The 25,101-nt window shown below is 47.1% G+C and overlaps 1 protein-coding gene across 1 annotated transcript in view; it reads right to left on the minus strand.

The window, feature by feature from the left end:
- The window catches only part of ARHGAP31 (Rho GTPase activating protein 31), a 60,637-nt gene extending 44,125 nt beyond the window's left edge, over window positions 1–16,512 (minus strand). The window contains exon 1 of the mRNA XM_009102566.4: window positions 15,506–16,512. Coding sequence (XP_009100814.1) covers window positions 15,506–15,605 — 100 coding nt within the window. The 5' untranslated portion in view covers window positions 15,606–16,512. The remainder of the gene's footprint in view (window positions 1–15,505) is intronic.
- Between the last annotated feature and the right edge of the window lie 8,589 nt (window positions 16,513–25,101).

Raw genomic sequence — 25,101 nt, forward strand, 5'->3', positions numbered from 1 at the left:
GCCATGACCTGTATCCTGATTTTAGTATATGGCTGACCTGTTTCAGAGAGAAGAAAACTCCAGGCTAAGTTCATATTCTTGCACAGGTGTGTCACAAAGGGGGATGAACTGAATGATCTAAAAGTAAGACCTTGCTGGACACTGTAAAATCAGAGAAGTTTTGATTCGTAGCACAGGCTTCCAAAGCAGAGGAAGCTGAAGCGCTGCATCCTTCAGCAGGTGATGAAGATGAGCACATTTAAACATTAAGTATTGAGAGCTTATCCAAGCGAGGCAAGACTGCTCTTGTTCGCATCCATAGTCTTTGGAACTAGTCAGAGACTGAAGCTCATTTTAACTTCAGTTAGGCGCCAAAAGGGGAATGAAAAAATGTAGTTAGCTGATTAAAAAAAACATCACTTGCAATGTAGTAACTCAATGGCATCTCCTTTGCACTTCATAAAACCAAGCTTGTTCCAAGGGCTGAAACAAGTCACAAATTATTCTTTTACCAATTGCTCTGTCTCGCTTTTGGGTAAATATCCGGAAGAGGAGTTATGGATAACAAGACACCCTGAGCATGTGCCTCTCTATCCTTCAGCTGTCTGTACCCAGAACAGTGTCTCTTCCTCTGTAACACCCCTCCTAACAAAGCTGCCATGATGTTGAATTTTTTTCCCACTTACAGCCCTCTCTCTTCCACCATTCATTAGCAGTCTCCATTCGTTCCAAGACAGTCAGTTTTGCCCTCAGACTAGTTTTTCCAGCCTTTGCCTCCTCCCTTTCAAGAATGTTGGAATTTCCTCATATGCTTTTCTCCATACTACTTTTGCCCTTATTCCCTTTTCCCATTCATTTCCTCCAGTGTCCTTTTCCATTTCTCTGCCACACTTCTTTCCTCCCAGCTGTTTCTTTGGATGCATTATCATTAACTTCTATCCATAAATTAAGGTTGGGCCCTGTCCCAAAACCAGAATCAATTGAAGTTGCTGCAGGCAACTTGTAAGGGCCAGTCCTATCCATGAGTCAGTAATGAGCCCATCCCATGGTGTGCAAAGGGAAAGCTGTGTTATTGCATATTCTCCCTTCTAAATCAGAGACTATAAAATAAAGTCTTGCAGAAATTCTTTGTAGCGTTTTTTATTTTTCTGCTTGGTTTCCTTTTTTTTTTTTTTTTTTGCAAGATTAGCAGAACCAGCCTGGCCAAGTTCCATGCTAGGGTAATCTCTTCTGCTATTTCAGATCCATGCTGCATTGTTTTTTCCATTTCCTAACCCCAGAGATTAGATGGCAAGTGGCTGTCATGTTCTCTTCAAAGCTAAATTGTCACGTGCTGGGGCAGAAGCCTCACCAAGTCTGAACGAAGCACTCTGGGCAAGTGATGCCACCCTGGTGCTCCTCACACCTCCCTCAGAGGCTCTTGCTATGGAACCTGCTGAGAAAGGCAAGCTGGGTGAGTCCAATACTTTCCTACCCTCACTGTCACCCAATGTGTAACTCCCCAGAGCTGCAAGAGCCCACTTTTCAGTACTGGGTGATGAAAACAGATAGGACTCTTCCCATTTAAAAACAACAATACTGGGAACTTTGCACCAAAAAGAAGGTGATGCCAGCATAATTTAATCACTGAGGGAGGTAGAGTGTGGAAAAAGGGGTTCACTAAGGTCTCTCATTGAGCCAGGTGGTGGCAGGAGCAGAGCTTGCCATGGATGTGACTGCTGCCACCTCCTTCATGCAGTTCAAACTCCAATCTGAGCAATTCAGCCTTCACTGGTGCACAAATGCTGGAAGGCAAAGAGAAAAGCAAAAGGTGTGCTTTTAAGCTGCTTACGTCTCCAGCAGGTCACCAGACTGGATGAGGGACACAGGTAGCCAAGCTGAGGCTGCAAAATCTCCCTCCACACACGAACACCCATGTTCCCTTGTAGCCACCAGCCCTGCCTTAGCACAGGGCACCGAGTGGGTGGCACTGCCGGGGTGCACACAGAGCTCTTCCCAATATTTCAGGCAACTGCACTGCTGGTAGCTGGCAAAAGCACTCAGCCCAAGCTGCTGACACGTGTCAAATTCCCCAGGCAGCGTTACTGGGCCAACCAAGGGAGTTTGAGGAGCCATCTGGCCAGGGACACGGAGCCCACGTGTCAGGGAGTGGCCTCTTGCTCCCAGGGCTGGGATAATTGGACATTGTTCAGCATCTGAATTGTCGCTCTGTTGGGCTGTGGGCTTGTCTGGTAGGGACGAGCTAATTGCCATGCAAACTGCTGAGGGGAGCAGAGGGTCAGGGATGGCCCTCACCCTTCTTCTCCCCCACAACAAACAGGAGGATTTTGTGCCCCCACAGCGCCCCAAAGCAGAGGGGAGAATGGGTGGGAAAGCCGAGGTGAAGGGAGAAGCCTCTTGAACGCTTCACATTCCAACACAAACTCGGGACCCCTGTCAAACCTGGGAGCAGATTTTCCTGCCATACACAGAGTTTTGTTTGCAGTCGGTTCCCTGGGAACCAGCAAGCAGCCGTCCGAGTTGCCCAGAGATCCCAACAGCTCATGGTGCCACGTTTGTAACCTTCCATTCCTTGTCCCACATCAGCCATGGTGCTGTTTTCCACCACCACAGCCCAGCCAAAGAGCTGAAGGTACTGCAGAGACAGGGCTGCACTCAAAGTCCCAACCCCACCCTGCTGTCACCACGAGGTAAAGTCAGCAGCATTTCTGCTGCCAGTCACTTTTCAAGGAGGCAGGACTGGGGAAAGGGATCGGAATAAGGCATGTTGCAAGCTACAGTAACTTTCCTAAAGCACAAGAATTGATGTCAGGTGCACCTACACTGTTCCTTGAATCACAACTATTCAAAATCTTTTCATACCCTGCAAACATGTTCTGTCAAGAGGCAGGAACACATTTTTCTAATTTTTCCCATTCTCCTAAAGAAAACATGCACGTGTCTTTCCCCTTTTTCTACCAAAGCTCAATTAGATTTGCTTCACAGGTATATAGTGTTGCAAAGAAAAGGCTTGCAGTCACCCTTTGTCCATCTGCTAAATCCTTGCACCATCCTTCAGTGAGCTCAAATCTGTGGTAAGAGATCCATGAAAATCCCAAACAGGGAACCATCATTAGGGCAGGGATAAGCCTCTAAAGCCCTTAGGATCCAGAGCTGCAACTCACATCTGTTTAATGCCCAAGAGCTAACATCAATAATTTAATGAGTGCCTTACATCCTGAATATTTCACAAACTGCAAAAACAAGACTCACTCCACCCACCTCCAGGCTGGGAGGTGGCAGCTGTTGAGCCAGGCAGAACAGCACTACGTGACAGTTTAGGACACTGGATAAAAAAACAAATCCTAGCTCAAGCAGAAGTTGCTTCTGCAAAGGAAAAGACACAGCACAGCATGTGCATTTGTAAAAGAGACCCTATGCCCTAGGAAAGAAAAAGACAAACCGGGGATTTTTTTTAAATATCGGGGTCCTTGTTTTACCATGTGCCCAAATGGCAACATTTCCCCAAATGATGCCTAGACAGCAACTTGACAGAGCTGATTCTACGCTTGCCATCTTCTGAATCACCCACCCCATTCCTGTAGCAGATATTTTTGGGCCACTCCCATGCAAGCACTAACCAGACATAAAAACCTGCTTGAAGTGTAATTGCTGCAAGCGTGGCTTAAAGCTGAGCAGCGGCACACTTACTGAGCTGCCGTGCTGAGGGGCCTCAGAAGTATCCAGTTAATCTTCTCAAATCTCATTATTGCAGCAGAGTGACAGATGGGTGTTTTAGCAGGACAGAAATTAGGACTAATTAGGACTCCCAGCCCTCCTTTGTGTCTGTCACATCGGCTCCTCCCCGCCTCAAGCAGGTTTGTGAGCAGCGATGAGGGCTGCCTCTAGCACCGTGTTCTGCCTGCCACCCCGAGGAGGGCAGCAGGCACTGGGTCACCTACACCCACCTGATCTACAGATTGGGCTGCAGGGGATTCCATTCCTTATCTAGGTTCTGTCAAGTCTGGAGGGTGACCCCAAACTGAAGTTACTGGGATATGGAACGGAATTTCCTGTCTCAGCCCCGGTTTGTGGCTTCACGCAGCGAACCTTAGGCAGCGGTATGTAAGTCACTATCGAGCCAGGAGGGAAGAATGATGGACTCAATGGATCAAGACCAACCAGCTCTTCTCATTTACTGCTCCCAAGCCTGCCTTGGGCACAGAGCTTGATGTATTGACTTTGGCAACATGTGCATACTGCCATCCTGGCAATAAAGTTATCAAAATGGAGAGAGATGGGGAGAGTTGCACAGGGGGAGGTAAAGAAAACCAGATTAGTAGAGGGAATTGAAAACACTTGAGAGAAGGGAGAATCCTTCACGCCCCCTCTGCACCCCTGAGCCATTACCTCAGGCCAAACCCCATGCTCTTCTTAGAGATTCCAGGACATTTGTTTTGACTTTTTTTTTTTTTTCTGCATTCCTCCTTGTTCTACTTCTGGTTTCCAGTCAGGACTAGAATGGAGAGAACAGGATTACAGAAGGAAGTCTGTTGCTTTATTTTTCAGGCTGGATTAGAAGCAGAAGATGCAATAAATCTCACAAGAGAGTTTGTTCTCATTTAGCCTCTCATGTATCTGAAATTACCTGGCCAGAACAAGGGTAAGGAAAATGCACTACCAATTGGAGCACACTGAGAAGATAAAAACAGAAAGAGCAAAATGGTGAAGCTGTTTCCCTCTCTGATTTTGCACAAAGAAAGTAAACAATTTAGTCCCACTGGCAGCTTATTTATTTCACACAAATTGAGGCACAGATGCAAGGGCTCAAGAAGGAGGCTCACCCTGCCTGATCACACCTCTGAACCTCCTGAGGTGCGACTGCTACCACCAGCAGCAGCTCCACAATGGGAGAGGAATGGAAAAACCAGCACTAGTTGCATGTGCAGCAAAGGGTTTTCCACATGCCGGATGGCTCTGTTGTGCTGCCAAGCTGCCTGTCTGCGACCGGACTGACAGTCACATTCACTGCTGAGATGGTAAATGCAGAATGCCAATGTATCAAAAATATCCCAACTGAAATATTCAGCTGCAGATAAACACACATACACACACACACACACACACACACACACCCTTCCTCACAGTGTTCTGTCTGCCAAATCAGCATTTTTTGATGAGCCAGTGAATATAGATGGTGAGTTCATGCACAGATTCAGCCTGGATTCTCAGCCTTGCATCCCATGTGTATAGAAAATTTGTGAGCATGTTCAGCATCTTTCAGGTAAAAAGGCAGTATCAATTCTGCTGTGCTTAGTGAAAACCAGCCAGGGCATCCTTTAAATGAAGTTTGTATTGGAGAAGCTGCCTGGTCTCCTGTCTGATGCTCTTCAGGAAATAAATTACAGAGCTTAGTCATATCAGGAATGTCTCCTGGCCATTTGGATGTTCAATCCCTGTTCTAGAGGTGGAGGTAAATCTCTTCTAACCATTTCCTCATGTGATAGCATCTAATGACATGACAAGACAAAATACATTCATGTTCCCAGATTGGTGAGAGCAAATAAAGGGCATGAGATTTAAAGTGAGTTTTGCATTTGGGTTTGGTGCTTATTTTTTGTTCTTTCTTTTACTCTTCTGTACTTTATAGAACTAAACAAAGCCTCCTGTTCCAGATGATCAATCTTCATGCTGCTCCTGGCCCCAGAGAGCACAGGAGATAATAGCATTTCCAAAGGCATTTAGTTAGCTGAGCCCTGAGTGTAGAAGAGGGCAGTGAGGAGCTGGAGATGAATTGCTATGAACCCAAGTCAGCTGCTCAGGGCATATTTCTAAGAGCAGCAGACACAGCTGAGAATCCTGCAAAGGGATGTGAGTTTCCCCTCCCCTTGCTGGATCCCCGTGCTGTAGATGTAACACAGCTTCTGCTCCCCTTGTTCCCAGTGCCTTTCTGCTCTCCCTCGTTGCCATAGAGGCTGGTATCTGGGACTGGAAATGTGATGCTTCACTTGTGAGAGTGGGTGGAGAAAAAGCAAGGTTTGCATTATTAATACTTTCCCCCATGGTATCCTTTTTGGCAGCAAAGTTTCTCACTCTCCAGTCTGCTGGACATGCTTTGGCAGAAAGGAGCTTGGCCTTTGTCAATGGCACTGCCCTGGTTCTGTGCACCGTGGCTTTTGGGGGGGAGAGGGGGAGCTCTTACAAACACCACCTGAGAAAGGTGTGCTGCTTCAAAGCGTTTTTTGTAGACTTGCTATTAAGCCAAAGCTCTGCATGGCTTTCAAAAGATGCAGCACAGCAGTGTATTATATAAATTAATGTATTTGGGCTGATCAGCAGCAAAACTTCAGAAATCATTAAAGAATTGGGGCACTTTATGAAAAGACAATTCCTTTTGGGTATTAACCAGGGCAGAAAGGGCATAGGCAAGGTAGAAAGGATCCTTTACAATGTCCTGATTGCACATTACTTATTGATTGAATTGCCAGCAAAACTGCTTTACCAAGGAAAATCTCTGCTAGTAACTGCATAGATTACTAAGAACATCAGAAGAGTTAGGAGGTGAGTTGCTAGCAGGTTGAGGGAAGTGATCCTTCCCCTCTGCTCAGCACTGCTGAGGCCACAGCTGGAGTCCTGTGTCCAGCTCTGGGCTCCACAGCACAAGAAGGACTTACTGGAGCAAGCTCAGCTCAGGGCCACAGAGATGATTAAAGGACTCGAGCATCTCTCATGTGAGGAGAGGCAGGGATCATCTTATCCTGTATAACAGAAGGATCAGGAAGGATCTATAATTGTGAATGAAGACCTGCTGGAAGGGAATGAAGAAAAGGGAGCAAGCCTATTCTCAGTTGTGCCTATTGACAATACAAGTTACATAAATTAAAAACCATGAAACTCCATCTGAACACAATATTTCTTTACTCTGATGGTAGTCTGAGGCTAGATCAGTTTGCTCACAGAGGTTATATCCAAAATTCTGTGGAGATATTCAAAATTCAACTGGACACAGTCTTGGGCAACTGGCTCAAGCTGACCCTGCTTGAGCAGAGGATTTGGTCTGGTTAATCTCATTAAGTCCCTGCTCAGTAATTCTGTGATTCTGTGCATTTTCTACTGCTGTTAAGGTAGCTCTTCCTACATGGACATTAACTCACCTAACTCGAGGCAGCCATGCAGCCAACCTGACATTGCCTGGAACTGAGGCACACATCATCAGCTGGTGACACCAGGAGGGAAGAAGGCTGCTTTGAGCCTAGGCCAGGCGGCTGCTCCCAAATGGGAATACAGCAAGTAGCTGGAGGAACTGAAGGCAACTGCAAAAAGCATGAGTTTTGCTCTTCCCCTTTTGGGGCACTGTTAAAATCAAAAGGGCCCCCACCTGGGTGAAAATGGGGAATCTAATCCAGCTGCAGGGTCCTGTTCAAGACAGGGGGAGTGAAACAGAAGAGGACTGGCACTTCCCTGTGCACTTATGTGCCACAAGACTTGTAGCATTAGGGACTGAACTCCTTGCTCTCACACACAGGGGTAGCAGGGATCTGGCACTTGAGTGAGGGTGAAGGTTAATATTGGTGTCTCTAACTTCTTTGTATGCAAAGGCCCCAACATCTGACAAAAGGGTAGGTCTTAAGTCCATGGTTAAATACTCTGATATATGCAATCACACCGGTGCAGAAGATCAGAAAGTCTGCTTGTGGTTTCAGATAAATGTGGAAAACAGAGTCAAACTTATTGAATTAAGTATGAAAGTTAAAATAATACAGTCAGCACTGTTGCACAATGTAATTTCATTTAACAATAAATTCAATTTATGTTACACTGTTCTTTGTCTGTGTGCATTGTAAACATACTGCAGATTTTTTTGTTTTGGGGTTTTTGGGTGTGGTTTTTTTTTGTGGTTTTTTTGTTTGGTTGGTTTGATTTGGGTTTTTTGTTGTTGTTGACAAAGCAAAACACAATAACTGAAGTTATCAGCAGAGAAGCTGAAGGCTCTGGCATGTGAGCAAAAGACAGCTGAGGCTTGAGGCTCTGGGAATGTATGGAAAGGAGCCACTGGTAGGCGGCTGGGAACACTAGTTGCCCTTGAAATAACCAGCAGTGCAGCCATTTAGCAGCCTTTGCATTTCAATGAGATATCTGTAGGTTTCCATGTCAGAGCTCTAAGTGTATCTGGCACCCTGTTGGTGGTGCTGGACTGGAGGCAGATGCTGGTAACTCTCCATCCTTTAATCACCCTCCAGACAGAGATCCAGTCCAAGCCATGATGTGGGCAGTCAATCTGACAGCCACCCCACCCTGGCCGTTCAGAGCAGGGCTGGTTATACCATTACTGACAGGCTGTTCTCATTCCCTTATTACTGTTAAAGGAGAAACACTGGAACATATATTTTTGGCACAACCCTGACTGCCAGCCAATGTTGCTGCTGTAGAACTGCGTCATACATACAAAGCCCAAGTTACAGATGCTTTCTGAGCTCTCCAAACTAGAACCAGACCTACAAAGCTTGGGACCCAAGCACCCCTGACCAATGGGGACCTCCCAGACTTGCTCATCACTTGCTAGATCAGTCTGTGTTGTACATCCACCCCATGCACTGCCAGTGTTTCATCCAGTACAGCTGTTTCCCTGAACCTTTGAGAGCTGGGACACCACAAGCAGTGGAGTGCTTACTCCTTGGTTTCCAAGTTCAGATGAAATCAGCTGCTACCAACAAGGAGAAAACATTTGCTAAATCAAAATAGGTGTCCTAACCTAAGATCTGCAGGCAGGATTTGATTCATGCTCTTTGCAGGGGGTGGGGGAGAAGGCAGGATCAAAGTGGGGCTCAGCGCATGCAAATCACACATCTGCCTCCTGCAGTGCTCAGTAAGGGAAATGTAAAGCAGGAGGCAACAGGCGAGAGTTCTCTGCTAATCACACAGTGCTAGCAATGGAAAGTCAACACAGAACAAGGAGCTGAGCTTGCAACATGAATGTTAAACGACAGTAACACTGTGCCACAGAGACACAAAAATCAAGGTCCCAGGAACAAGAAACAGATTGAGGAAGTAACACAAACATAATCCAAAACAAGAAGGAACAGCAAAGTAACAGAAGCAAGCAGATGGCTTCTGTTCCTGTTGTTCCCAGTGTCTTTTTGCTCTCTCTTGTTGCCATAGAGGCTGGTATCTGGGACTCAAAATGTGATGCACCACTTGTGACAGAGCGTGGAGAAAATGCAAGAATTTACATTATTAATAATTTCCCCCACAGTATCCATTTTGGCAGCAAAGCTGCTCATCTCTTGTCCACTAGACATGCTCTGGCAGACACTGGAAGGCCAAGGAGCTGCCTTCCCCTCAAAGCCCAGCCTAGCTCCTCCACCTGCCAATACCTGCACTCAGCTCTCCGGCCCCGCTGCCACAGCTCCCCTTCACTGTACAATAACAATCCCACTTCTTTCCCCCCAAAACTCCAGAGTTCAACTGTCCCTCTTGCTCCTGTCACAAGGATGAGGGGATGCAGCCTTAAATATCCGCACAGCCTGCATGACTGGTGCCAGGAATAGACCCCATGGAGTGCAGCCCATGTGGCCTCCCAGCATACCAGCCCTGAGAAAATGTGGATCAGACCCCAGCAGCACACCACACACACTAAAAAAGAGGACTAAAGCATTTCTGAGCCAGCCCAAGAGGCTGTTCTTGTTCTGTTCTCCTCCCAGCCCCTGCCACTTCCTTCCTTGAATGGCGACAAGTGTTTGCACAGTCACAGAGTAAGGTAGGTCAGGAAAGAGATCTAGATTGAAGGCAATTTGGCTCCACAAAAAGGTTTCTTTTCAGCTTGATCAGTTCTTGAGACAGAAATCCCCAGTGCCACAGCATCTAATTTTGAGAGAGGCATGAATGCAGCTCTTCATTCTTTTGCAGCAGATTAAATGAGCATGTGGCATTTTCATTTTTCTATGGGGACTTTAAAAAAAATAAATAAAAGCTTCATCTTTTTCCTCCAGTTTGCCTTTAATGATTCTTCAGCAGTTTTCCCAGGACTTGTTGCATACATCACTAACCAAAAGCACCTACCCAAAAGTATGGGCATGCCTTCACTTTGAAACATCACTACAGGAAAGACAGCTTAAAAAATTGTCCTAAGTGAGCACAAATGCAGCCTTGTGTGGCACACACTTATTTGTGCTATGGACTTGCATGCACCCTCATGCCCATCCCAGCATGCTCCTATCCCAAAAGACATGCAAGGGTGTGGAAAGAAAGCCACAGGACCCAGAAAAGCTGTTTCACATCTGTGTAGCAGGTTTAATGATTGACTCAAAAGGGAGTCTGTTCTTGAAGCAAGAAAATTTTTTCCTGAGTGACAGGTCTCTTTATCCAGTCATGTATGGGCAAGGCAGCTTCACAGTGAAAACCATGATGGCAAAATCACTGTGCAGAGGACAGTGTGCTTGAGGGGCTGCACCAAAACAAGCAAGCAGCATCCAAGCCCACCTTTCCTTTCTACCCACCACATTATTCCTGAATTATTGTTACTGCTTTCCCTCTGAACTACCCATCTGTGCTACAGCAAAGTCTTTGCTACTGCACCTCTCAGGTGCATTGAAGAACCTGCTTGTGGAGCCAGGGCTGGCCAGAGCCACCGGCTTTTTGAGACCACTAATGCAAAATGAAAAGCTTCCATATTCTTTATTCAAATGCAGTTGTGACCAGGCAGAAGCAGCCACTGACACGTTGTTGTCTGCTTTCCCATACTACAATCAAGGGACTTGGAATGGTTTCCTCACATGTCTCCCTGCCTACATTTGAAGACAACAGCTCCTCTTCCCTCCCCAGCCTCAGGGAGTGCTGCTGGCTGGCCTCGCTCTCTCTCCCCTCAAGTGGGGAGAACAAGGGAGTTGGTGGCTCCCAAACTTCTCAAACTAAGCAGCCCTTTTTCTAAAGCAAGTAACAGACAAAGCCAATAAGCTGCATTGGATGAATAGATAGGAAGGGGTTTGGGCGCTACAGGCTCAGGGTGAGAGCCATTGAGGGAGCTGTGGGGAGTGTGGGAGGGGGCTGAGGGGAAAAGCTGAGCTCATTGCATCCCAACCAGACAACATCAGGCAGGAAACAGATGTGGAAGAAACCACAGAGGGGTAGAGCAGCAGCAGAATTAACTCTCCAGCAAATAGGGGAATCTCAGACACACAGAACTGACCTGCACCATAAGAACAAGGCATCAAGTCTGAGATCTGGCTTTATGCACACCTGGTAGCACCTCTCAGCCCAACATCTAGACACCAGCATACCAAAAAAACACAGGAAACATTCAGCCTTTTTCCAAGTTCTACCTGGCTCTAAGCATATGAAGCAAAGGTAGGTCTGGATTGCTAGCAGTTCCTGTACAAAAGACTGGATTATCTTTTACCATCACACTCCAATTCTTGTAGATGCCATGTGCATTTCCATTTTAAAGAGTGGAAGTTGTACCAGGCTGTGTACCTGAAATCCCAGCTTGAATTTCCCACAGTTATAAGCACTAGGAATATTAAAATTCCTTTTGATTTAGCTCCTCTCACTTTAACAGCTTTGACTCTTACAATAGCCTCCTCTTAACAATACTTTTGTGATATAACCAGAAGCAAGACTGTTCTTTGTGACTGTTTTCTTAAGCAGTTCAGAGTGTCCTGCCCCAGCTAAAGATGGTGCACAAACTTGTGTCTTGTCTTCTCTTCTGGCCCATTCGTCACCAGAAAATTACACTGTTGTTATTACAGTAACTGAGAGCCTGGTGTGCAACTCCCACTGACTTCAGCAGAGGCACAATGCATTTTTCTCCTCTGGAAACCAAGCTGGTTATCAAGAGGCCAGAACATGACTCTAATGTTAATCCTTCAAGACTATTTTCTGTTAGCCCCATTACACTGATACATCTCAATAAAGTTTGGCACAGTAAAAAGTTTTAGTAGAGGGCCATTAGTATTCACTTCCTTCTGCATGGACTCCTATCCATGCCCAAAGTCTGGGCATGGACACTGCTTTCTAGTGAAGCTTTTATGTTCCAAAAGATCACTTGCCTTCAAGTGTGGACTCAGTGCTGGAAGTGACACAGGAGGGACTACGTAGAATTAGACAACTTTTCCTCATTGGTATTGCCAGCCATCATTCCTTTATGTCGGATGTGAGCTTGTCCTCACACACACTGCTACTTAAGCCATTGTTTGATAATTAGGGTGAGGAGGAAGAGAAGTTTATTTTTCCCCAAGTTTCTAGCCCTCTTACCAAAGAAAGACTTGAAAACATAACCCAGATGCACACTGAAGTTTTGGAAAACAAAAAGTGGACAAAGAGCCCAGCACAAATTTTATGTCGTGGTTTTTGTGGCCTGAGTCATGATTTTAAAGGCTTGTGGGCACTGATAGCAGTCTGCCCCCATAAGAAGTGTGACCAGTGTCTGTGCAGAGACTGCCAGCAGGAAAAGGCCAAGTAGGGTCAAATGTGGTACTGACAGGAACTGACTTGAAACACAGTAAATTTAACACATCTGAGTGTCCAACCAGCCACCAGACATCCACATCTGCCCATCGCCACTGACCTGTGTCAGATCTGAAAGAATCAATTTACGGCTAAAGGCTTTGTATCATGTTTTTGGCTCCTGAGCTGCTTCACTGTACCTGCTAAAGTCTTCCTATTTGATCTTTTTTAAATACTTTGTAGTTCTGCTGCAGCTTTTATTGTATTATCATAAAGTTCTTTCTAAGAGAGGCTTGGTACATGGATCTGGTAAGGGAGACAGCAGGATCTTTGGCTGTCTCTGAAGAGAACCATAGCAAGTCATTAAAGAGTTACATGGGAAGAGAGGAAATGCTGATACCTTTAGCAGAATATAATTCTCTCCACTGGAATTTTGCAACAACACAGGAACTAAGGTCCTTACAGAAAGCACAAGCTGCTCATCAACAACCACAAGCATGTAGGGACTTAAGTTGTGCCTCTCCTCCACAAAGCATCGCACAAGTAGTGCAGCACCCCCTAACTGTAAAGGTCATGTACTAACCCCGAGGGGAAAATTCCAAATTGAACCGTCTTCACTAGCCACAGGCCATCCCCTGCGCTCCCCTGGCCAGCACCAGCAGAGCAGGTCTCAGCCTCTCCTTGCCTGTGCAGCTCCAGTCACACACAACAGCGCTGCAGGATGGCCTAAAGCAAACCTGAGCACGGAAAGCACAGCCAATATGACTCACGTCCTGCCGGGCCCACAGCATCTCCTTTTCCAGTTAACCCTTCTGGATACACTTTAAAACTTGCTTTCAGAAAGGCCCACAACAAAATGTTTGCTGGACAGCAGCCAAAGAGCTCTCCTGCTCCTCACCACTCTCAGGTACCAGGAACAGTCTTAGAACTTCATTGCTTCTTAGTAGGCAACAACCTGAGCCTGCATCCCACCAGTTAGACACACAGCACTGGGAAGACAACAAAGCAGAGAGAAAGCTACAGCTTCATGTCCCTATAAAACCTGCTGCTTACAGGAGCACTGACTTTTCACTGGAAATAATTCTTAGCAGGACAATTCAACTCTCCCCAAATCAACCCTCTTTCATACCCTGAATGCTCTTTTAATTTAGGTGCAAGTTTGTGATGTCCTGGTGACATCTCAACCTTCCTTTTTTCCCCAGGACATCACTTCAGCATTCTTGGTCATTCCTATTTATCCTGAGAGTCCTACTACCAAGACAATTAATATCTCTAATACTTCAATTTCTTCTCCCCTTGCCCTGGTGAATTGGAACTTTCAATCCAACTTACACCCTTACTACAACAACTGAGTCTTTCATTTTTGGATCCCACAGCACTGGGCAATGGGATGTGCTACTGAACGAACAGCAGTACTGCATAAAGGAAAAAAGCTTTCTATTCTCCCCACTGCTCCTCAGCATGGAGACATAAGTACATTGGAAGTGTGAACCATGCCACAAATGAGGTTTGAGAAATGCCCTTCCTTCTTGCTCTCAAAAGACTATTAAAAAAAAAAGACTAAAAAAAAAAAACCACAACCAAAAAAATGATGGGATTTTAGGTAATAGATTTAGCTTGTCTGGCCTAATTTCAACTGCAATAAGTATGTTTTTGCCTTTAAAATTCCCCTTACTGCTTCAAGCTAATATACTGCCTGTGCCCGCCTTCCCTGTGTTGTTTTCCAGTGCTCCTGTAAACAGCTGTAAATAGTTCCTCCACCACAGAGATCCATGGTAGCACTGAATGGAATTTATCTGTCTGCACCTTACACTGGCAAAGGGACATCAGCTCAATGAGTCTGTTACTTTTTTTTGACACTTAATTCAATTGCTGTTACGAACTATATAAGTTAAAAGATCTGGTACCTGTTGCAGACAGCCCACAATGCAATTGAATGGCTGGTTTCCCCCATACCTAAATAAATTCACATATATAACAGTTCATCTTAGTGATGCATTTACTGCCCTCTTCACTGTGCAATGGAAAGTACTCCTGTTATGTAGCCCATCCCTCTGCCAGTGCGGTTCCACACTGCACTTCATCAGCCATGCTCATCAGCAAATGAAAGACCTGATTGTACAGCTCTCCCTGTACAAAGCTGACATTGCTGCTGGAAGTCTTTTTTTTTTTTCCCTTGAAATAACCTGACATTGGTAAAATTGGTCAATTCAAATTGGAACATAATGCTAAATCGGGATTATAATGCTAACATCACAGATGGTAACAGGCGTATTCATTTTTTCCTCTTGCTAAACTGCAGGTCCTTCTGTGGGCCAAACTCACAACCACTCCTCTTGTCATTCAACCCACTTTAGGAAAAAACATTCCGCTCCTTCTCTCATCCAGGACTGACCATTTCAAACTCAGGACCCCCTTATTTTATTGGAGTTTCCTCTTGTCTGAGTTACTGTGTTCTCATTCAATTCCTGGGCGCATGAAGGTCAAGGGGAGAAGGAGTGAAAGCCAACAGGCAGGGTGGTGAAAGTGTCAGCTCAGATGTCTCCTACACCACACATCCATAACCCAGTACTCCACCCCATAACCCAGTCTCTGTCTTGTCTCCATCCAGCAGTCCAAGGACAACATGGGAACTGTACTGGACTCCAGTTCCTCCCCAGAGTCCTCCAAAATTCTAGTCTCATGGACTTAAGGTGGATTTTGAAATCCTGGAGGAGGCAACACTGAGCACAGTTCAGATTTCCAAACCTGACTCGCTAAAAGCCTCTTACTCCCCTCCACTGCCAGGCAGATGGGAGAGGGCACCTCGACTGATTTCGGGCTGTCTCTGTACACACTCAGGCAGCCCGAGAGCCCCAGCCCAGTCCTTTCCACACACACAGCACTACTCATACAAGGGTCATGCAGATGCATCACCAAAGCAATCTTCCGATCGTTCATTCATTGTGAGTAACGGGACAATGACTCCACTTCCCGGGGATAAATCAGCTCCAGGTTGTCTAACCCTTAGCTTTTGGAAAGGTCTGGTTTGCAGTCCTGCCAGTAAGAACAGGGGGACACACGCTTGGCTTTCCTGCAACCAGAGTGAGAATAAAGAAGCATTTACCATCCTGCCCAGAGCTCTCGAGATACTCCGTCAGGTCGCAGCCGAACGCGCTCGCGGCTCCCTTCCTCTTGAGTTTCTGTTTGGCTCCCTTGTTCTTCATGAGGTTAGTCCCAAAAGAGGTTCACCCCCCTCCTGACTTGCCCCCCTCCCCCCGGCCTCACGCTGGGCGACAAAATCCTTGCTCTTCTCCTCAGACCACCGCCCGTGTCCCGCTCCCAGGGAGCAACATCGGGGGTCCCGTACAGCGTCCAGCCAGAGAAGTAAACATTAATCCCCACCAGATGTTGGGCTGCTCCTGTGGCAGAAGAAGGTCAGGGCGAGAGGAGGCTCCGCAGCCCGCAGCAGCAGCGATCATAGCCTGAGCCCAGAAGGGTTCTCATCAGAGGCAAGTGGGTGGTGGATGGGTGCCCGCATCAGGGCTGGCAAGTTGGGGGCAGGAGATGGTGGGGGCACGTCTTTTCCCTCAGCGCAATCCCGGGACCCTCCACAGCCACCTTCTGGGTTTCGTCAGTCGCGCTGTCGCCACTTCCAGCAGAAGGCGTCCCAGCCAGGTCGTCCTCCTCTTGGCTTTCGGAGGAGACTGGAAGTTCAAACGGACTAATGAAAAGGGACTGGGGAAGAGTCTGCACAAGGCTCCTCTTTGGCTCCCCCCCCTTCCCCTCCTCCTGCTTTGGACAGTTGGAGGAATGAGAAACCAGCTTCCTGTCCTGACTCCCGCTCAGTCCCTCTCTCCTTTCCCCCGTTTTACAAATCCTAGGATAATCCAGCTCAAAAAAATGCTGAAAGGAAGTTAGCCGAGGAGGGGGGCGGAGGACGCTTTTTGGCAGTAAAGTGCGTGTGTGTGTGTGTGTGTGAGCGTGTGAGCGAGAGGCTGAGGGAAGGCGGGGAGAGGAGTTGGGGGAACAGGGGTGAGGATGGGGCAGGAAGAAGGAAGATTTGCCCCAGCGCTCGGCAGATAGCGGACTGCCCGGGAGGAAATCCCTGCGGGGCTCCGCAGCCCCGGCGGGCCGGGCGCTCCCTGCTCTACCAGCCCGCAGCCCGGCAAGGGCCGGGCAGGCTCCGGCGAGCCGCGGGGAGACCGGGAGCCTCTGCAATAAATCTCTGCCTCTGCTGGCCGAGTCCTTCGCTGCGAGGCGCCTTCCTGCCCTCCAACATGACTCTGTCACTGCAGGATCTGCCTTCCTCTCCAGAGGTGCAGGCTGGAGCAGCTGAAATGCAAGAAGGGGACCGAGAGTTGGGGAATTAAAGAGAGGGGGAAGGAGGGAAACCTGCTGCTCCCTCCCCCCCGGCAAGCAGAAACAGATGCTGTCCGGGCATCTGAGTTCACATACTTTCGAGTCAGCTCCCAAAAAAGGGTCCCCCTGACCAACAAAGGGATTTAGATAAGGAGCTGAAATGACTCAGTACAGCAAGGAGGGAAATGGAACAGGTCTGCCTCAGGCCCTGAGCCTTGTCTGTGTCATCGTCCCATCACCCCACAAACGCTTTTCTGGTCCAGTTTTCAGTACACACAGATGTCAGCTCATTAGAGCAGTTCCTTGTGCTTACTTCACATTTTATCCCAGAAATTCAGATTTATTTACAGGACTAGGTATGCCCACCAGCATACCCAGGGAGGCAAAATTACCTCTCCTAAGGCTTCACTGACCCCACTTACTCTGTGCCAAATGTAGCTGTATGGGTCTGGGTTAAAAAAAAACAAATGAAAAACAGAATATTACAGCTTTTCACTAAAAATCAGGCCTAAGACAAGGAAGGTAGTTTTGGTTTGGAGGAAAACTGGCCAGGAAATTGGGCAAAGGACGCCCTTAACCCACCTCCCTTCACAAGCCTCTGTTCTACATTCTTTCAGGGCAGAGGAACCCCTCTGCAAACTCACCACCTCACTCACTTGAGAGTAATTTTTCAGGAAAATCAAGCCTCTGTCTGAGATCTGACCTCTGCCAAAATCTGTTCAGGTTCTGTTGGTACGGTGACAGTTTTTTTCCTTTAGAAGTGTTGGATGTTACTACTTCACACATAAGACAAAACACCAAGGGACTTGGTGAGGGACCTTGCCCAATTATAGTTCTGATTGTGCAGTTTATCACTGCAATTAACATCATTATCCCCATTTTACAGCTTGATGCCTGTGGGGTTGAGGGGAAAGTGATTTGCAGAATGTGTCATAGAGATGTCTGGCCTGTCACCTCCCTGCCTTCTGCTCCCCCTCGCAGGCTAAGGAGGAAAACTCAGCTCTCACCACCAGACCAGTGGTTGTTCTCAGGAACCCTCAGTCCTCGTGAAACACATAGAGCTTCCTTGAATTTATTCTGAGCTTCTCACAGCACCTTGATGTTGAGTCAGAGCATGGGATCCCTCCCCGCACCGGCGCGCTGCCAAAGCCCTCGCGTGCCACGGCGCATCCTGCCTGCCTGCCAAGGGCTCGCTTCACACAGCTCGCGCAGACAGCAGGACGCTCAGACCTGCATGCCTTGCCAGCCCATCCTCCCACTGTCTGGGTGGCTGCAAGATGAAGCCCTGTCCTAGTCCCCTCAAGGAGGAGGCATGTCCTGCTGCACTCACCAGCCCTTTCCCACACGGCCGAGTCCCCACACAGGACGGATGCACCATTTCTTGGTGCCATCTTTGGAAGCCATGGTGGTGGGTCCTGCTGGCTGATGAACACTGCAGAAATTAGGTGCTGTCATCTCATCTTGGTTATTTGGTGTCTGTGGTCTGCTGCCCTGATCCCAGCCAGGACCCTGGACCCTGAGTGTCCAGCACCAGGTTGCAGGACACACCAGCAGCCATCGCCACTATGATACCCTGGGGGCGAAAGCAGAGAGACTGCCACCCCCATGACAAGAAAAAACAGTATTTGAAGCACAAGTAGAGGGAAGAGAAGCTAGAAAGAAAACAGGGAATATTCCCACTTTATTCACAGAAGCTCTTTCAGATGCTGTAGATTTGCTGCCCAGCTCCTCATTCCCATGGAGGGAAGAGAGCTGGAGGAAGGAAATGGCATGGCAAGCTGGGTGAAAGAGGTGTGTGCTGCAATGAGAGAAAGAAACCATGAGGAGCTCCAGGACAGCTCTTGCCAGGCAGGCTGGGCTACAGGGGTGGCTCTTCCCATGCCAGGATAAGGTTCAGCAAGGGGACAGAGGGGAGGTCGCTACAGGAGTGCCCAGAGAGCCTGTGGCCAAGGGGAGGAGAGGAAGAAGGAGGAGGAGAAGGAGGAGGAGAAGGAGGAGGAGAAGGTCAGGCAAGGTGAGTGGGAGCCAAACAAGGGAGGCTTTACAAATAAAGCACTTCATATCGGAGCCTGAAATCAGTGCTGAGCCAAGGGATTTTTCTGAGGGAAAGGGCCGATGTTCTCCAGAGAGGAAAAAATATGAAATCTGGACTTACGCAACGCAGGAGGCAGGGCTCTGAGCTAGCTTGAGTGAGCAGGGCTAAGGAGTGAGCCAGGGTCCCTCCTGTGAAAGCTTTCACAGGGAAGATTGGGCAAACCTGGAGAGGAAAAGTTCTCAGTCAAGAAGTATGGAAAGCAAAACAGAATTCGAGGTTGAAACAACTAGAAAAGAAGGGGGAAATTCTCTCTCTCCTAAAAAAAAATAGAAAAAGAAAAAAGTGAATGTAGAATAGGAGCCACACCAAGCCAAATCAGGGTTCTCATAGCAGCTATCTCTCTGTAGAGATTCCTTCCTCATCTCTGCCAACATATGCAAAGTGTGATGGCCAGGGGACCCACAGTGCCACAGCCCAAGTCTGAAAGCTGTGACAATGACTTTAATTCCTTCCTTTTGAACTGAGTCAAGATAAACATGGGTCAGGATTTATAAACATGGGTCAGGATTTTAAGTCAGTTACAAAGGCTCCCCTGTCAGTGAGGGCCACAGGCTCACGCAGGAAGGTGGGGCACCTTCCCAGCCCGCTTCACTGCTGATCTGCCGTGCCTCACCCGCCCTTCAGCCTGAGAACGGATGCGGTGAGCCAGCCTCGTGTGTGAATGAGCACAGCATGGATGATGACTTTACAGTTCTTTACAGTTCTCTCTGTTCTCACAGACAAGCTATTGGTGACACCAGGAGCACTCCGAGGGCCCGGGGAAGAAGCTCTGGCCATTAGGTCTGTCTAAGTGTTTCTTCCCCCTCCACTAAGAGCTGGGGGCCGTGGCTGAGGGGTTGCACAGGCTATTTCTGGGCACCCATCTCTCCCCTCCCTGCTGCATTTCCTTCATTGTGTTTGAGCTCTTTCCTATCTGTGGCCTTTAAATCTCCACCGATCTGCCAGGCGCCACTCAGCACGGGGCGGGGAGGCAGACTCAGAGAGGGGGAGATCTGAACCCCTAAAAATAGCCCTGCCGAGTACGTCTGTTTTCCTGACACAGACAGTTCATTGTTAGACTCTGACACGCCAGTTCACCCTCCCTCCCCACCCCTCAGCATACTCTCTTTCCTCTCCTGCCCCTCTCCAGAGCAGTTTCCTGTCTACTCCCATCTCTGTGGCCAAAGCTGGAGTGTATTGTGAAGCTGAAGGCTGGTGTGGAGTCTTTTGTTTCTCTGAGTACATTTTGGACCACAGACTGTGGGTTGATCCTTGTCACAGGGCACCTACCATTCTTGGTTCCTATTTCCACCCATTCCCAGCCACACAAGCCCCCCTGTCTCCTCAGCTCCCAGCTCCCTTTTTGCTTTCCACCCTCTTGACTCACACCCTGACATACCTAGTTCTGTGTGTCTCTCTGCCCAATGCAACTGTTTGGTCAGCTACTTTCAGACCCCAACACCTCAGGAACAAATGAAGGAGGCACCCCACACATGCTACTGAATCTCCTTGCTGCTGGCTGCCTGCCCATGACAGGACAGTGTAACCAGGGGCAGGAGGTTGGATGCTGGACCTGGCAGTGCTGAGTTAACTCTTGGACTCAACCATCTTAAAGGTCTTTTCCAACCTACATGGTTCTAAGTATCCCGATATAAATGATAATTCTGTACTGACCATACAGAACACAGCTACAAGACACGCAACCATGTTTTTAGCCAGATTGCCTTCTCTCACTGTTCACAGTCCTTTCAGAGATGTCTTGGATACAGGAAATAGGATGAGGAACACATCTCCATTCCCTAACTCAGAGCACAAACTTGTTTGAACCATGACATTTGCCTAATTCTGTGTTTGTCCAGCACCTAGCGCAGAGCATCTCTAAATCCTGACTGGGGACTCCAACTGTTCATTATTTAAACAACATGAAGACCATTATAGAAAGGCTTTATGTCTCCCTGTGTAATACTCTATTGATAGCTCAGTAATATATGACAGTATTGTAAAACAAACATTCAGGGAGAAGAAATCTATCTAAGCCACACAGCTAGCAAAAGCCTCCTTCAACTCAGAGGCATGGTCTGAGCCTCCTCCCAGCATCTTCCCAGCAGGGTGACCCATTTGGTGAGGCAGAAGACCACAAAACTTCCACCATGGTGACATTCCAAAGTCACACAGGCCTTTCTGAGAGCATCCTTCCAGCAAATTTTTGAAAAACTTTGAGGAGACAGCTGGCAGCTTTATGCTGACTACAAGCAAGGTAGTGTGTCACAGAGGGTGATTCCTTTAACACATTGCCTCACTGCAAATATCAACCATAAGGATTCCCACCAAACCAGGAAATGTTTTTGCCTGCTTTTTTCCACCCGATCAGCTAACCAAAGAGGTCAAAAAAAAATGGAAAAACTTGCTTAAAAAGACATTGTGACTCCATAGCACAGCAAAAAGCCCAATCAGCTACACCTGTGAACATGGGCAATGTCTTAACCATAAGGCCATTTCTTCTCATGTCTTACCAGTCTGTGAATACAAGTGACAATCAGAATTTTCGAGCACAGATGGAGTCTCTAGGAGCTGAGAAAACTCAATTGGGGAAGAAAATCCTGAGGAGATCTATCTAGCTGTTCCTTCAGACATCCCTTGCTTTGTCACTTTTTGGCAGCTTTACTACCCCAGCCTAAGAGATAGAAGGAGAGTTTCAAGTATCAATCTCTTCCTCCATTTGCAACTCACTGGTTTAGTGGCAGTTTCCCCAGCCCTTAGCCTACAAACACTGTTCTGTCATGAAAAATCTGTTGAGCCAGAGGCCTATAATAAAAAAAGAAAGAAAACAAACTATTCCGTCTCTCCTGTCCTCAGTTCTAAACAACAGCATTGGTAGGACTCTGTAAAAAACCCCACATGCATAATTTCTGATTAGCCCAGCTCACCACCACGCAGAGGACACTGGAACCAGCCCCCACTTCACTGCCTGTATTTCCACTTTCAGATGTACCCCTCTTATCATCCTTTCTGCTAATCACGTTCCCACAGGAGGAGGAAGTTGTGGGTTAACATGACTGCATAAAACCAGCAGCTTTGCATTATATTAATGGTGATTCAAGGCTAAGGGCTGAGAATTAATCTATATTGTAAGGACTAAGCTGGAAGGGGGAAAAGAAGTAGGTTTAGGGGTTCACTCCAGCAATCACCCATTTTGGTCACTTTCTGTAGAAGATAAGGGCTGTCTCATAATAATCTTGTTGTTGTTGTTGGAAATAAAGACCCCAACAAATAGCTCAGGGGACACTTACAATTTTAGGGATAAAAGCTGGCCTGTTCTGTGCTATTTTTAAAGGTCACTTAAAACCTGACTTCTTTTATTCTGAGGTCTTCTCTTGATCACTTGCATGAATCATCTTTTGTATGAGAGACTTATACCTTGTTTTAGCACAAGCTTTCAACTAAGGTTCCTTCTATTGTGCCTGAACATCCAGCACAAGGATGAGTTCCTATGAAGAATTACCAGCTATGATGGTGGTCTTCAGCTGGGATAGTCTGCTGCTTCACCCCTTCTCTCTGTCTCTAACAGGGCAAAGCATGATCTGGTGGCAGGAAGGGGGAAGAGAGGAAATACAAGTTTGCAAAAGCCACACAAAGTTCTCTTTGCAGGCACCTCTAACGAGGGCTGGCAGCTGTGAGGGGTAGAGAGTGCTGGCAGCTGCGTCAGGCAAGGCCAGGTGTTCCTGCATGTGGCAGGCTCTGGCACATTTGTTGTTTCTTATTTCTGCTTGCTGAACTACATCCCTGTAGGAAATGCTCTGGTGGGTCTGCACAAATGATCTCCTATTGTCTTCTCTGCAAGGCTGATCGTATTCCCTCTTCCTTCATGTTTTTTCTTCCTGTCTCACACCACATCTCTCTTCATGGTCAGGCATGCCCCTGGGTTAAGTGGAAAAACAACTTGCCTTTCTACTGTGCTCTCAAATGCTGAAGGTACTGAGCAGGAAAATCATCTCTGTGGGGAGATTCCTTCTGCCTGAGTGTCCCCTCGCTCAGGATGTGTAAAATTAAATCCCCCCATGTACTACCTCAGGAAAAGCCACATTTCTCCTTTGACATTTCCTTACCTGTGCCCTGGCTGGTCTAGTGGGATGTGTTTTCTGTGGGGATATGCCAAGCTAAGGAGGATGTTTTTAAACTTCTTTAGCACACTTGTTTTCTCTTTTCCTTTGCTTTCAGAAATGTCACCAGCTCTGCAGTGCTGTCAGCAAAATTATTTAGTTTGAATCCTACTGAGTCTCAACACCTCCAATCAAAGGTGGCACAAATTTCTCTTCTTTCCATCACAGGTCAAAAGGGCTTGCCTTGCCTTCATTCTGACACTTCATTGCCTAAATCTGTAGCTCAGATTATTTCCTGACTCCTGCTGAAGTTAGACTGGGTGTAAATTATAGCAGAAACTACTCAGAAGTCTTCAGGCTAAAACTGGTTATATTCTCTTTGTGCTTTGCAGTTACTTACTCAGCTTAACAGGCTGCTTTCAACTTTTATGGCTAGTGTAGAATTGTTGTAGCTAGCCAAGGGACATCTAGAGAGCCCTCTCCTGTGTAACTGGGGTGCCTACAGCAGAACTGGTGTCCTTTCTGTAGACTGGCAGAGCGGGTTTGTCATCTTTGGAGTAAGCTTTGGCTAGGAAGCCTGGCTCCCTCGTGCTGCCCTGCTATATTTAGACCCTCTTCTGGTGTGCCCACCCAGTGCTGTTCCCCTTGTTTGTTTCCTACCAAACAATGAGACCTGAAAGAATTGTTTGGAAAGGGGCCAAGGCTCTTGCAAACCCAACTGTCAGGCGGCCAAGCCTTGCAACAGGCCCCTTGTAACACACTGTACTGAGAAATGGGAAGCAATTGTGCCTCTTCACTCCAACCTCCACCACGGGCTTTTTCCCCTTGCTGAGAGCTCTGTGCTGTGGCCCTGCCCCAGGGACTGTCTTTGAGGAGGTGTCAGAGGACACGGGGGAATGCCAAGAGACAGCAGATCAGGATGGCAAGGAGCAGTGTCAGATCTGCTCTGTGTTCTCCCTCACCCCTAATCCTGTATTCCTGCCAGAGCGCATTTTAGCAGCAGGTTGTTCCTGGAAAGCTTTTGCTATCTCTGCCCTGATTGTCGGAGGAGCTGCTCATGTACATGTAGGGTTACAGGTGTGGTCAGATGCCCTCCTCCCTCACCCCATTGTTCTTTTCTGGGCTCTTGTGGTGTTTGGCCACCGTTCTCTGCTACAGCAGCACTGGAAGGGGAGAGAAAAAGCAGCCCCAGCCCTACTGGTGTGCAGAGCAAGAAAAAGATTATTTCTGCTTGTTTTAAATAAATGAAGCCAAAATAAGAAAGAGGGGGAGAACAAAGAAACAAACAAGCCATAAAGTGAGAAGAGAGAATTAATGTATTTTTTAAGATTGAGAAGTCTGCCTAATCAACAGCAGCCCAAATGATGAGAACCTGGAAATCAAAGATTTGTTTCCAAAATGGATTTGTTCCATTACCTTTGCTGCTTCTTCTGGCCCTCTGAGCCAAAATATCTCTAGCCAGAAAAGGACATGTGTATCCCTGAGGGAGATTCCAGGAACATCCTTCAGCTGAATCAGGTTTGGGTCTTCCTTTAAACCCATAAGCACTAGAGAGGTTTTCCTGGGAAAAAAAAAATAAAATAAAAAGAAAAAGAAAAAAGAAAAAAAAAGCTGTCAACATTTTCAAGAGTGTAAAAAGGTGCTGAGTACCAGAATGATAGTAAAATTTAGAGAGAGAACGACTAGCTAGAAAAGTATCTGCCTAAACCACACAGACATCTGCTAGTCCTGCCCAAGAAGAGGGGTATAAATCTCTTGTGAGGAGGAAGACAGGAGTGCATGTGACCCCAGTGCCAGTGTCATACTCCCAGTCCACTGATCACCCCATACACACAGTTGTCTGGCCAATTTAAGAGATGCTGGGACAAATCCAATGGTTTGAGTTATATAGCATCTTTTTGTAACAATACCAAGTATTTCCAACTTGAAAATGGAACCAACTTTTAAGAACAGCTTAGGAGAACTCATGCTGTCAGGAAAAATGCAGCTGGGGCAAAAATAAGTAGATAATAATATTTTGAGACCATGGGCACACAATGCTGATTCATGGGCTTTGTAGGAGAGCTGTGTCATGGAGAAACTGTGTATGAGTGGAGGGTACAGGGAACTACCCAAGTGCTACAATCCATGTTTTACAGGTAAATCAGCAAAAGGGAGAAATTCATGCACCAAGGAGAGAAATGCATC

This window comes from Serinus canaria, chromosome 1 (assembly GCF_022539315.1).
Source record: "Serinus canaria isolate serCan28SL12 chromosome 1, serCan2020, whole genome shotgun sequence".
Lineage (NCBI taxonomy): Eukaryota > Metazoa > Chordata > Aves > Passeriformes > Fringillidae > Serinus > Serinus canaria.